This window comes from Cebus imitator, unplaced genomic scaffold, assembly GCF_001604975.1.
Source record: "Cebus imitator isolate Cc_AM_T3 unplaced genomic scaffold, Cebus_imitator-1.0 Scaffold229, whole genome shotgun sequence".
Classification (NCBI taxonomy): domain Eukaryota; kingdom Metazoa; phylum Chordata; class Mammalia; order Primates; family Cebidae; genus Cebus; species Cebus imitator.
In genome coordinates, this window is record NW_016107544.1 from 2,650,536 (window position 1) to 2,664,403 (window position 13,868).

A 13,868-nucleotide genomic window follows, 5' to 3' on the forward strand; every position below is an offset into this window, starting at 1 on the left:
AAATCTTTTGTGAAAGGAAAAGTCAATTGATGCAGCAAATTACACTGCTGTCTTATTTGAAGAAATTGCAACAGCCACCCCAATCTTCAACAATCAACACCCTGATCAGTCATAGCCATAAATATTGAGGCAAGACCTTCTACCAGGAAAAAGATTATGATTTGCTAAAGGATCGGATGATTGTTAGCATTTTTTAAAGCAATAAAGTACTTTTTCATTAGGATATGTCATTGTTTTTTCTTTTTGCACATAATGCTATTGAACACTCAATAAACTAGAGTGTGGACATAAATTTCATATATACAGGGAAACCAAAGAAATTGTGTAACTTGCTTTATTTTGATATTAACGTTATCGTAGTGGTCTGGAATGAAACTCACAATAGTTTCAAGGTCTGTCTGTAGTCTCATCTATATTTTTCTTGGTTGTGAGGAGAAGGATTAGGACACAAATTTTAAGTTATCAGAAAAAGAGTAAGGACGTTCTGGAATTTATAAAAAAGAACATTAAGCCTCTCATCTTTCAAAATCTTGCTATTTGCTCTGTATTGTGTAGTGGTGATGGTCTACTTTCTTCTTTCAATTCTTTCACAGCGGGGAATGATCTTATATGAAGGAGGAAAAGGATATCTCTTGAGGCACTCAGTTCCCACCATTTAAAGACATTGCATATCATATCGTCTCTGTTCTCTTTAGCATCTCTTGTTCTACATAATATACTTCTTGGTCCCTCTGGGATCTTAGATGACGGTACACATTTTTTTAATTGCAGGAAAAATCCTCCCCTATAGTTTTAGTTCAATAAAATATTTAAAAGACTTTGTTGAAATTGACATAGGCCTAGAGAGAAGGACAGGTAAGAAACATGAAAGCAGAAAAGGAATTTCAAGAACAGAAACTGGAATAAGCAGGAGCCCAGGACTGAGAGACAGAAGCCATGTTTCCTTGACCTTAGTTTACCTGGTTGAAAAGTGATGAGTTGGTTCAATAGGCATCAGAATTTTTTCTACCATGCCAATAAATTAATTTTAATCAAACGTATCTTTCAAATAGTATTTGGTATAGCGTCTACAGAACCAGAGCAAAAAGAAAACAAAGAGAAGTTAAAATAATTTTATAAAATATGAAAAAAAAAGAAAGATGGTATAAGGTTGGTCATAAGAAGGAAAAGGAATTGCCTTTCACACAACAGTATGTTTCCTGCCTTTTGTGGCCTGTGACTAGTTGTGACATGTTGGGGGTAATATAATGCTTTCAGTTACAGATTTTCTCATTGGCCTCTGAAATGTAAATATCTGCCAGCCAGTGATCACCTTTTTACTGTTCACCATGCTCTGTGTGGTTCTAGGTTTATAATAATGGGTTTCCTTTGCAGATATATCAGGTGACATCAGCACCAGACCTTGGGCCCACATAAAGCCACGTGAAGAGTTGGGTGAGCTTTTCCTTGCAAAAGAGCACGTACAAAACATGAGCTCATTTGACACAGTTATCAGTCTCATTTTTCCGAAAATATGGTTGTCTATGATATCAATGCTGGTCAGATCCACAGGTTGAATAAAAATCCTTCTGGGTGCTAAAACTCTGCCTGCCCCAGGATCTCTCTCCCACTGACCTGCCAAGTACCTTCAGATAACAAAGATTGAGCTAGTTTGTACTATTTCTTTGGATGACAGCATAAATTCTTCTATCAAAATAAATCTGTTTAGTGAATTATTTGCAGACATTTTAGTTGGCCCTTGGGAAATGATGTTAAAAAAAAAAAGGTACATTTTCATGTGTCTGTGAAGAACTGAGGGAACAGGAGCAGGAAGGGAACCGCCCAGGACGTGAGAGAACTTGGAGTTCTGGTAACAGGCAGGGAGCTGCTTAGTGCTGGTATGGCTTTTGTCATTGTTGGTTGCTATGGTCACTCTCTGAAGTGCGTACCGATATCTCCATTTTCTGGGTGATGCAACAAAGCCTGTATAGATGGTAAATGGTAGATCCCAAATTAAATCTGGGTCAAGATCTTAATCAGTGTGCCCTTCAACGGCATTTACTACAGGTAAAAAATGAGTTTTAGTCCTCTGTTGTTTCCCGGAAGAAAGGATGTGCAAAAAGCTGGCAGAGAAAGCTCAGACTTATCTCCCTGACTCAGAAAATCTTGCTTAATTATATTTACACATGTAGATGATCATGTGTCTTGTATTTTTAGAGGATTCTTCTAAGAAATGTTTCTGCTTTCCACCACTTTTTACTGCCTTAATCACGGTGTGGTGTTTTCTTTGTTTACATTTTGGTGGCAGGTGGATTCAAGCAGCAAACTAGCTCTAATTGCGTATTTATAAATATTCTTTAATCTTCCCAAGTGTTTACATTTCTCTTCCTAATTTGATTATAAGCATTTCAAAAAGCAGAACTATTCATCCAATTCATATTGAGTTCCCCAAAAAGTGTTTAGTAAATGCTTGGAAGCATAATGGGCTAATGGAAAATATATGAACTTTAGATTTAAGAGGGAATCCACTTGGTTCTGCCTCTTAGAGAATGCCTATGGCAGTGACATAATTTTGCTATTATTGATCCTAAACAACCTCAAGATACAGTAGAAACTTATTTTTTTACATTTTTTGCTTTTTTTTAAAATTGTACTTCAGGTTCTGTGGTACCTGTGCAGATTATGCAGGATTGCTGCATAGGTTCATACATGGCAAGGTGGTTTGCTGCCTCCATTCACCCATCACCTATATCTGGTATTTCTCCCCATGTTATCCCTCCCCATCCTCTCCACCCCCTGCTGTCCCTCCCCCAGCTCCCCACAATTGACCCCAGTGTGTGATGCTCCCCTTCCTGTGTGCATGTGTTCTCATTGTTCAACACCTGCCTATGAGTGAGAACATGCGGTGTTTGATTTTCTGTTCTTGTGCCGGTTTGCTGAGAATGATGGTTTCCAGATTCATCCACATCCCTATGAAGTATACAAACTCATTGTTTTTTTATGGCTGCATAGTATTCCATGGTATATATGTGCCACATTTTCTTTATCTAGTCTATCGTTGACAGACATTTGGGTCTTATTTTTAAAAATAGTAGTCTTAATACAAATTTCAAAATGTGACAGATTCAAATACACACCAGTGTTAAATGCTAGTTTAACACACACACACACACACACACACACACACACACACACACACACAATTATGATATTTTAAGATTCACTATCCATATAATCTCCATACTATTCAAGATAGTATTATTAGAAGTTAAAACAGTAAAAGTGTAGATCTTTTGAAATAGGTATAAATCTTATCAGAATATAAGAAGGATTTATGACTCTGGAATAACATATTCAAAGTGCTGAAAGAAAAAAAAAGAAACTGTGAATCAGACATTTAATATCTAGCCTACCTACTCTTCAAATGTGAAATTAGAAAAAAATACATTTTCAGGTAAAAAGAAACTGACATGATTTTTTGCCAATAGACCTGCTATAAAACAAAACAAAAACTTAAAGGACATTATTTCATCTGAAGGTAAATGAGACTAGATGTCATTTCAGGTCTTTAGGAAGAAATGAAGAACACCAGGCATTGTAAAAATATAAGCCAATAAAATAGATGATACATATATATATATTTTTTGTTTTATTAATTTTGTTGAAATAAGATGGCTTTTTAAAGCAAAACATATAACATCATATTGATGGTTTTTACAACGTACATAGTTGAAATATATAACAAGATGTAGTGCAAGGATGGGAATAAATTGAAATATACGATTGCAGAAGTCCTTTGTTATGCAAGAAGAAAGTCAGTATCAACTCTAAATAGAGTAGCATAAGTTTAACATGTGTTGTAATTCCCAGAGCAACCACTAAAATGTATGCAAAGAGAATCTGCTAGAAAGCCAACAGAAAAATCAAAATTGAATGCTAATAAAACGCACGATAGGAATAAAACAAGGCAACAGTAATAACTATAATATCTGAAAAAAGAAAAGAGACAAAAATATTAAATGATATAATCATATCAACAATTACATTAAATGTAAATGAACTTAACATTCCAATCAGAAAATAAACTACTAATACATGATATAAAAGCAAGAACCAAGTATGTGCTGTGTATAAGTGACACATTTTAACTACAAAGACACAAATAGCCTAAGGGTAAATACATGGAAAAAGATATACCATGAACAAGATAGCCAGAAGAAAGCTGCAGTAACTATATTAATATTAAAAATAGACTTCAAGATAAGGAAGGACACTACAAATGATAAAAGAGTCTGTGCATTAGGAAGATAGAACAATGTATATTTGCCTAATAACATTGTGAAAATATGTGAACCAAAATCTGTGACAGAAAAATAAGGATAAGCAGACAAATCCACAAGTGTGGATGGAGACTTTACAACACTAAGTAGCTGACAGAATAATCAGATCTAAAAAGAGACATAGTCTAAATGACACTGTTAATGATTTTATCCTAATTGATATTTACAGAACACTAAAACAATAACATTTAAAAAAGTGCATCTATATAGATACGCATAGTTAACACCCAGTATTTGCGCTCTGAGATGCCTAGTGAGGTCTGATTACATAAAAATTAAATAATACAAATAATGCTGAGAGGAGGGAATTTTCAGCAAAGGGTGTGAGAGAACTTTTGTTGCAAATGGCAAAGTTGTGTATCACAATTGAGGCACTGAATTTTAGATACACATATTGGATTATATATGTATACACACACACACACACACAATTTGATGAGTTTGACAAATGCATATATTTGTCAAAAATATATATCTGTGCTGTGTGCGGTGGCTCACGTCTGTAATCCCAGCACTTTGGGAGGCCAAGGCAGGCGGATCATGAGGTCAGGAGATCAAGACCATCCTGGCCAACACAGTGAAACCCCATCTCTACTAAAATATAAAAAATTAGCCAGGTGTGGTGGTGTGTGCCTGTAATCCCAGCTACTCAGGAGGCTGAGGAAGGGGAATCGCTTGAACTCGGGAGGTGGAGGTGGCAGTGAGCTGAGATCCTGCCACTGCATTCCAGACTGGAGACAGAGCAGAGCAAGACTCCATCTCAAAAAAAAAAGAATATATATATATATCTATATTTTCCTTAAAATCAAGGTTAAATTCATTTTCACTCAGAAAAATCTTCATTTGATAATATTAGTTCAAAATGGATCTTCTTAATTTTTATAGACAGCACCTTTGTTGATAGCATGCTATGTAATATTTGGTTATATAACACTGTTATCTTTTTGCTTTCTACTAAGAGTAAATTGTAAGCACATCAAGAAGTTTCCAGGTTTTCTATGTCCACTGCCTTCTGAATTAAGTTATCAATAAGTGCTTGAGTCAGCTTGAGGTAGTGGAAAAAACATGGGCTTTGATATCAGACCTTGTTGAATGCTGGATGGGCTAATTACCAGTTGAGTGAACTTGATTAAATTACTTATCCTCTTTGAACATAGATTTGCATATCTAAAAATGAGAAGAGTTTAATTCCTGAAATCCACTCCAACTAGGCAATGAAATACACAAAGGCTTGACAGGGTTATAGGATTTATTCCAAATGTATATCTAAAAAAGGACAACTAAGACTTATATTTCTTGGGATTCCAAATCCCAGCATATTTCTATATAAAACAAAAGTTGAATTAGATAAGCAAACCGAAACCAAGGCAAATAGAAATATGACTATTCTTTTCTATGTTAACTGTCTGGTTTTATGATTACAAACATGAAAAGGTGCACTACCAGGAAGTATGTAGAATTGGTGTTTCATTTTTATACTTGGTAAACAAGGGTAATAATTAGGCTAATATACCAAACATTAGCTCAAATATTAGTATAGCAGAAAATCCTATTATGATGGTCTTAAAGTCCAGTAATTATGCTTACATTAGAAATTATTTTAAATGAAATTTGTAATTAGGAGCACTGAGTTAAGAAAAAGGCACATGAAATAGAAAACATATCTCAAAACTACATATATGAGATTTATTTCACATTTCCTATCTACTCAGTCATGTGACTTATTGCTACATTTACGAACTTTCTGAAACCCAATGACAAATATCCACAAAAGATCAGTTAAATATAGACATCACTAAAGTCTAGATTTCAAAGTTCAATGAAAATGGCACAGAGTTGGCTTACAGAAATAAAAAAGTACAATATATTTCAAACAGTAGGTTTCTGGTTTTCAGTTTATGTCTATATCATGGTGTTACCTGTGGATATGTTATCAACTATATTAATATTAGATACTCTGACCCATGACATTTAGTATTTTTAGCAATAGGAAGCACATTTAAATCTATTTCAAAAAGTATGTCACATTAAATTCTTAAGAAAATATCAACTTTACCAAGTATCAAACACCATAAACATATGAATTTCTCAGTCTAGGTTAGAAAAAAAGTGTTTTAAGATTTTTATTAAAAATTTAAACAAAATTTGTTTATCATACCTAGAAACTTACATGACCTTATAAAAGTAAATTTATTTATTTGGTATTATTCAGAAAAATGGAACCAGGGTGGCCTGCAGAGATACGGAGGCTGTGAGAGGAGGCTGGCTTAGTCAAATGCCTCTGTCCACGATGTCACAGCACTTACCCAGCACCTCCCTCTTCCTCCCAGCACCTGAAGAACCATTTCAGTACTTATAATATAGTTTCTTAAAATAGAATATTGATGCTATGAAATAAATGCATTAAAAAAGAACACCATGGGCTAAAATAGGAACACAGAATTTGGGTTTTTAAGACTCTTCCTGGGGAAGGAGCTTCCACTTCACCGAGGGATCAAAGTCCTCCTCAAAATTACCCAGCTCCTGCTCCTTGGAGAGCTCCAGGAAAACCTGAAAGAGAGGAAAGAAAGAGCAAACAATGCCCTATTGCCTCTGCAGCTCGAGTGAATGCATTATACACATATTCCATGGATGATACGGAATCACGAAAAATGACCTACCTGCTCCAGAGTAGACTGTGAGAGGCTATACTCCTCTAGGTCGAAGCTCTGTTTAACTGCAAAGGGATGAACATGTATGAGGAGTTATGTATTTCATATCTAGAGGTCTGATAAATCAGCATATAGTACAAATGATACATTTTTAAAAAATCTTTAATTAATAGGCTAAGGTAATATTCATTCATGTCTTAAGTACATCATTTAGTTAAAAATACACCAATGCATTTACTTAGGTTTGGGGGAAAAAAGTGCTTTGAATTATGCTTGTATGTTGTGCAGTTTTTGTGAACTGTATTTAAAGGAGAAAATGATACTAAGTAAGCTTTCTTTCTTACATGTGAGCCAGTGGGTTTTGCACATTCAACACAGAAAGAGGTGGAAGGCAGACACATTTTAAAAAGGCTAGCATCCGAAGATTATAGAGAAGGATTTCTGAGGTTTGTTAGAGAGCAGGTATCTTCATGGACCTTTATCCAAAACCATTGCAGCTTTCCCTGAATGGTTTGGAAACTTCTTATTGACCAAAATAGACTGAGAGACGCAGTTAGAGCTCTAATAGGAGCTCGGCAGACTGGAAATATGCCACCAAAAGTCTCAGGTGAGTATGGGGCTTGGTGCCAACCTGGAGAATGCTATGAATGACCACATGACCCAGAAAGTTGGGATGCTCAGATCCATCAGGGAATTAAAAGAAGACGCGTCACTGTGACCACAGATGCTCTCAAGGAGAGCATCAGACAATTCCTGATGCTCTAGGAAGTTAGACAATTTCTTTAGAACCAGAAAATCTGAATCTCTTCCTTAGGGCAGGCGATAAGGAAACAAAGACATGTCACTGAGCAGTGACAATGAAAACAGTATAGTGAGAGAGTTCTGACTAGCACAGTTCAGAGTAGCAGAGTTAATGAGCTAGAATCACAAGGAAAACATGAACCTGTGATCACAGATGCAGGGCAGTTAGTCTTAAAATGTGACAGATGCGAGAAGATTGTTTCAACGACCAGACAGGAGTCAGCTTCTTAATATACAGCCTAATACAGTAAAATAATATGCTGGTCTTGGAAAATTTAATTTTAAATATGTATGCATAGACGTCCCCAAAGAAATTTTTCTTAAATGCATATGTAACTGAGTTTTGACTTAGGCTGTACCAATACATGTGCAAAAATACATGACAAAACCCACAAGGCAAGTCAAATCACTCTCATTATTCTCTGCCACAGACACAGATAATCCCTCTATCTCCTTAGTTTCGGTCTTCCTAAAATTAAATTTGAAACTGTAACTTTAAAATTTAATGCATTTTGTCATGTTTCATTTTTGCCATCACTATGGATTATTTTATAATTTGAAATTATCTTCTTTCCAGTGTCTTATTTCAAAATGATATTTCTTACCCTTCTCTAATTTGAAGAAAGTTTGGGCTAAAGGTCGCACATCTTCCACTGGCAACTTATAAACCATCAGAGAGGAGTACCTGAGAGAAGAGGAGAGGAAAGGAGAGTGATGCCACCTATGGCAAATGTGAACTGATGGCAACCATCTCTCTGGTCTTTTTTTTTTTCTTTTAAAAAGTGGTATTAGGAACACTTAACATGAGATCTACCCTCTTAACAAATTTCAAAGTGAACAATCCAGTACTGTTGACTATGAGTATGTAGGTTTCCCCAGTTATCTCTCAATGAACATTTAAGATTGTTTACACATCTTGGCTATTGAGAATAGTGCTGCAATGAAAATGTGGGCACAGGTATCTCTTTGAGATCCTAATTTCCATTATTGTGTATATATACCCAGAAATGTGATTGCTAAGACATAAGATGGTTCTATTTTTCATACTTTGAGAATCCACCATATCGTTTTCCATAGTGGCTGCACCATTTTGCATTGCTACCAGCAGTGTGCAAGGGTTCCAATTTCTTCACCTCCTTAGCAACAGTTTTCTTTTTTTTTGTTTGTTTGGGAATAACCGTCTGTCTTAGTCCATTTTTTGTTGCTATGATACAGTACCACAGACTGGACAATTTATAATGAAAAGTAATTTGTTTCTTACAGTTCTAGAGGTGGGGAAGTTTCAGGTTGAGGGGCTGTATCTGGTGAGGGTCTTCTTATTGTGTCATAACTTGGCAGGTGGCACTATAGGGTGGGAGGGGCACTCGAAAGAGAGCCAAACTGGCTTTTATAACAGACCCACTCCTGAGATAACCAGCAATCCCCTGAATAGATTAAGCTACTCATGAGGGCAGAGTTTTCGTGACCTAATAATCTCTTAAAGGTCCCACCTGTTCCTACCTTTTCATACCATCACAATGGTAATTTAATTCCAACATGAGTTTTGGACGGGACACTCAAACCATAGCACCATCCTAACCGATGTGAGGTGATATCTTATTGTGGTTTTGATTTTCATTTCTCGGATGACTAATTACATTTAATACTTTTTCGTGTACATGTTCATTTACATATCTTCTTTGGAGAAATGTCTGTTCAAGTCCCTAGCCCTTTTTTTGTTTGTTTTTTTGAGATGGAGTCTTGCTCTGTTGCCAGGCTGGAGTGCAGTGGTGAAATCTCAGCTCACTGCAACCTCTGCCTCCCGGGTTCAAGGGATTCTCCTGCCTCAGCCTCTTGAGGAGCTGGGACTACAGGTGCCCACCACCATGTCCAGCTAATTTTTGTATTTTTAGTAGAGACTGGGTTTCACCATGTTGGCCAGGACAGTCTCAATCTCTTGACCTCGTGATTTGCTTACTTCAGCCTCCTAAAGTGCTGGGATTACAGGCGTGAGCCATTGTGCCCAGTCCCTTAGCCCATTCTTAATTGGGTTATTAGTTTTTTTGCTATTGGAGGTTAGGCATTCCCTATATACAGTCAGGGGTCACATAATGATATCTTAATCAATAATAGACTACATATGTGACAGTGACTCATAAGATTATAATGGAGCTGAAATAGTCAATTGCTTAGAGATATCATAGCCATGATGACATCATACATATTACTCATGTGTTTGTCGGGATGCTGGTGTAAACAAACTTATTGTGCTGCCAATCATAAAAAGTATGCAATTGTGTACAGTACATAATACTTGATGATGATAAGTGAGTATGTTACTGGTTTTATGTATTTACTATACTATACTTTTTATCATTATTTTAGAGTGTACTACTTCCACTTATAAAAAAAGTAAACTGTAAAACAGTCTCAGGCACGTCCTTCAGGAGGTGTTCCAGAAAAAGATATTGCTATCACAGGAGATGACAGCTCCATGTGTGTCGTTGCCCCTGAAGACCTTCCAGTGGGACAAGATGTGGAGATAGAAGACAGTAATGCTGATAATCCTGACCCTGCATAGGCCTTGGCTAATGTGTTTGTGCCTTAGTTTTTAATACAAATTTTTAAATAGAAAACATAAGTGAATAATTTTAGAAATAGGAAATAGTTTATAGAATATAGATATAAAAAAATTATTTTTGTATAGCTGTACAATGTGTTTGTATTTTAAGCTATGTGTTATCACAAAAAAGTTCGAAAGTTAAAAATTTTAAAGTTTATACAATAAAAAGTTACAGAACACTAAGGTTAATTTATTATTAAATAAATTTTAAAAATAAATTTAGTGTGGCCAAAGTGTACAGTGTTTATAAAGTCATATACAGTAATGTCCCAGGCCTTTGCATTCACTCACCACTCTCTCACTGACTCAGCCGGAGTAACATCCAGTCTTGCCAGCTCCATTCACAGTAAGTGCCCTATACAGATGTGTCATTTTTTATCTTTATGCCCATTTTTACCCTATCTTTTGCTGTGTTTAGATACACATGTTCTTATTGCATTACAATTGCCTACAGTATTCCCTGCAGTCACATGCTGCACAGGTTTGCAGCCTAGGAGCAACAGGCTATACCATACAGCCTACGTTTGCAATAAGCTATGCCATCTAGGGTCATGTAAGTTCACTCTGTGATAGTCACACAATAATGAAATTGCTGAATGGCCCATTTCTCAGAAAGTATCCCTTTTATTCAGCTGTGCATTACTGTATTTTGGACATTAACTCTTTATCATATATATGATTTGCAAATAATCCTCCCATTCCACAGGTTGCCTTTCACTTCGTCAATTGTTTCTTTTGCTGTGTAGAGGCTTTCCTGTTTTATATCATCCCACTTGTTTATTTTTGTTTTTATTGCCTATGCTTTTGTTGTCATATCCATGAACTCATTGTTGAGATCAATGTCATGAAGCTTTCCTCCTATGTTTTCTTCTGGGAGTTTCATAGTTTCAGGTCTTATGTTTATGTCTTTCACCTATTTTGAGCTGATTTTTTGTGTATGGTCCAATTTAATTATTCTGCGTGTGAATATCCTGTTTTCCCAACACAACTGGTTGAAGAAATGATCCCTACCCCATCATGTATTTTTGGCACTCTTTGTGAAGATCAGTTGGCCGTATACTCAGGGATTTATTTCTGGGCTCTCTCTTCTGTTCCACTGGCCTATATATCTGTCTTTACACTAGTACCATATTATTTTGATTTGTGTAGCTTTGTATCTGGGTTGTTATTTCTATAAATGAGAGTCAATTTGGTGGAGAACAAAAGGGTGGGGTAAATCAGTAATAATGAAAAGGATGAAGTTCACAAGGAGAACTAGGAGAAGGGCATGTAATAATACTCACACCGTTTAGTGTTGCTGGCTCCTTGGATGGAAGAGAGTAGGTGCTGTCCAGATGATATTTCAAGATTTGCCAAAGTCACCTTCCACCTTATTTTCTAACTGAATACCTGATCTTCAACTCCACCCTTCAACCAGGAACTTATACTGCATAGTTTCTTAAAGTTCCTCAAATAGGGTAGATATCTAGATATATTCCCCACAAGTTACATAGCTCTCCTTCTCCTCCGTCCTACTCAAACTGCCTTCCTAATATAGCATTATAAAATTGAGCCTCTGGTTGGAAGAGCAGGAATTCAGCATCAAATAATGTAAGCAACAATAATTTTTAATACTCTGTTCCTCGGATAAATGTTTGTCTTTTCATCATTTGAAAATAAGGAAGATTTACGTTTCATTTCATAAAACATCATTACATATATTTATGGTGCATGATTCTCAATTATTTGGCTTATTCCTTGTGGTTTCATGATATATTTCTATACAGCCATGAGCTGGACATTGAATTATAGCATTGCTTTTACCTTTATATTACAGCTGTAGAAATATACTTTCCCACACTGTTATTATGACTTATTTCTCCTTATTATCACTTTTCTCACCTAAATCTTAAATGATCTATTATTTGCTATAAATTCTAGGTATTAAAAATGACCCTAAGGCTACTCTTCAATTTTTTCTGTCTATGAAAATAAATACATCAGGATGGTGTTACCAAAATTTACATAAATTTGGAAATGTTAATAGATTTGAAATAAAATAATTAAGTTTGCCTCTTGGTTCTGCCACTTGTTACCAATTGACCTAACCTGTCTCTCGGTCAATTTCCTCTTCATAATCAATTTCATTTATGAAGGTTCCTGTAAAGGCCTGATACTCACAACCCTTTTTTTAAGTCTATCCATTTTCTATGGAAATAACTATGTCTATGCTGAAAAGTCTGTAAGTTTTGAATAGGATAACACAATACCAGGACAGCCCCTGGCGCATCGTTGAACCATGACACTTGCTATATCAGCTCTTACATTTGTTCTCTCTTCTCTAGTTTACTTCCTGCAGAATCCAACAAATAATCTCTTTCTTTTAGTTTTCCATTTGAATGACTATAGATCAATGTAACTGACAAGGAACAGTGAACATGTGGTACCATTTCCAAAACAGCAACCATGTTTACCTTTCCTGACGAGCGGCTTGGGGGAAAAGCTTCAAGATCTCTGCATGGAGGGGCTCCACTTGTGCTACGTTCTTCACCTTCATCTCCAGCAGGTAATCTTTGCCAAATTTGCTCTTCAAGTGTTGGATGGAACCGATGCATCTGGAGGTAGGAGGAGGATGAGGTCATATGAGAAAGGAGAAAAAAATCATACAGTATAATGTTTGAGAACCTTGATTCGCTGCTTGCATTGTCTCAAAGTCCCTATTGTTGGACCCGGGCACAGTCATTTCAGCTATTTTAAGTGATCTCTCCCTGCCCACAGAAAAGATTTTCCAGCAATGCACCTTGGGTTCAAGAGTGTGTCCAGGACAGGCACTTACCTCAACCTCCCAGACACCATGATGGCCACTCGGTCACACACGGCCTCAGCCTCTGCCATGTAGTGGGTGGTCAGGAGGGCACCCCTTTCCGTGTTTCTAAAGGTGGCCCGGATGGCCTGCCTATATTGTCAAGAGATTATTTGCAATTTAGGAAATATTCTAATTAATCAGAAAATGACAAAGAAAATAATTTTTAACTGGCATGCATGTGAATAATTAGCAAAAGGAGATTAAGCAAAAGAGGGCTCTTAGTACGGCAAGTAGGATGAGGAAGGGCAATCTAGGTGAGAGCTATTAAACTGGAATCATGCATTGGAAAACGGGCGTTTACAGAACACAACATTCAATACAGGGCTGTATTCAAAGAGAAGCGCTAAGCAAAAGAGGCTTGTTTATGAGAAGTCTGTTAAAGGGGAACAGAATGACATAAAATTTAACAACAGCAACTCACAACCTAGTGAGAAGAAAATAAATGCACAGTAAATTCACACAATGACAACCACTTTTACACCTTACAACCACTTTTACTGAACACTAAGTGACTGTGGTCCAGAAATGCACCTAAAAGATCAACTGAGCACTTATGAAACTCAAGAGTGAGACCTACAGGGCCTGACAATGGTAATTCTTCAATGAGAAATGGTTTTATTATCAGGGCTTTTTTTTTTTTTTGCAAAGTA

General features: G+C 36.3%; 1 protein-coding gene across 1 annotated transcript in view; it reads right to left on the bottom strand.

Annotated features, from left to right (window-relative positions):
* Positions 1-5,984: 5,984 nt before the first annotated feature.
* LOC108281672 (ATP-binding cassette sub-family A member 8) overlaps positions 5,985-13,868 on the bottom strand; it is a 90,445-nt gene continuing 82,561 nt past the window's right edge. Inside the window, 5 exon segments of the mRNA XM_017497357.2 lie at positions 5,985-6,869; positions 6,980-7,035; positions 8,377-8,456; positions 12,827-12,967; positions 13,189-13,308. Of these exon segments, the coding sequence (XP_017352846.1) occupies positions 6,771-6,869; positions 6,980-7,035; positions 8,377-8,456; positions 12,827-12,967; positions 13,189-13,308 (496 nt within the window). The 3' untranslated portion in view covers positions 5,985-6,770.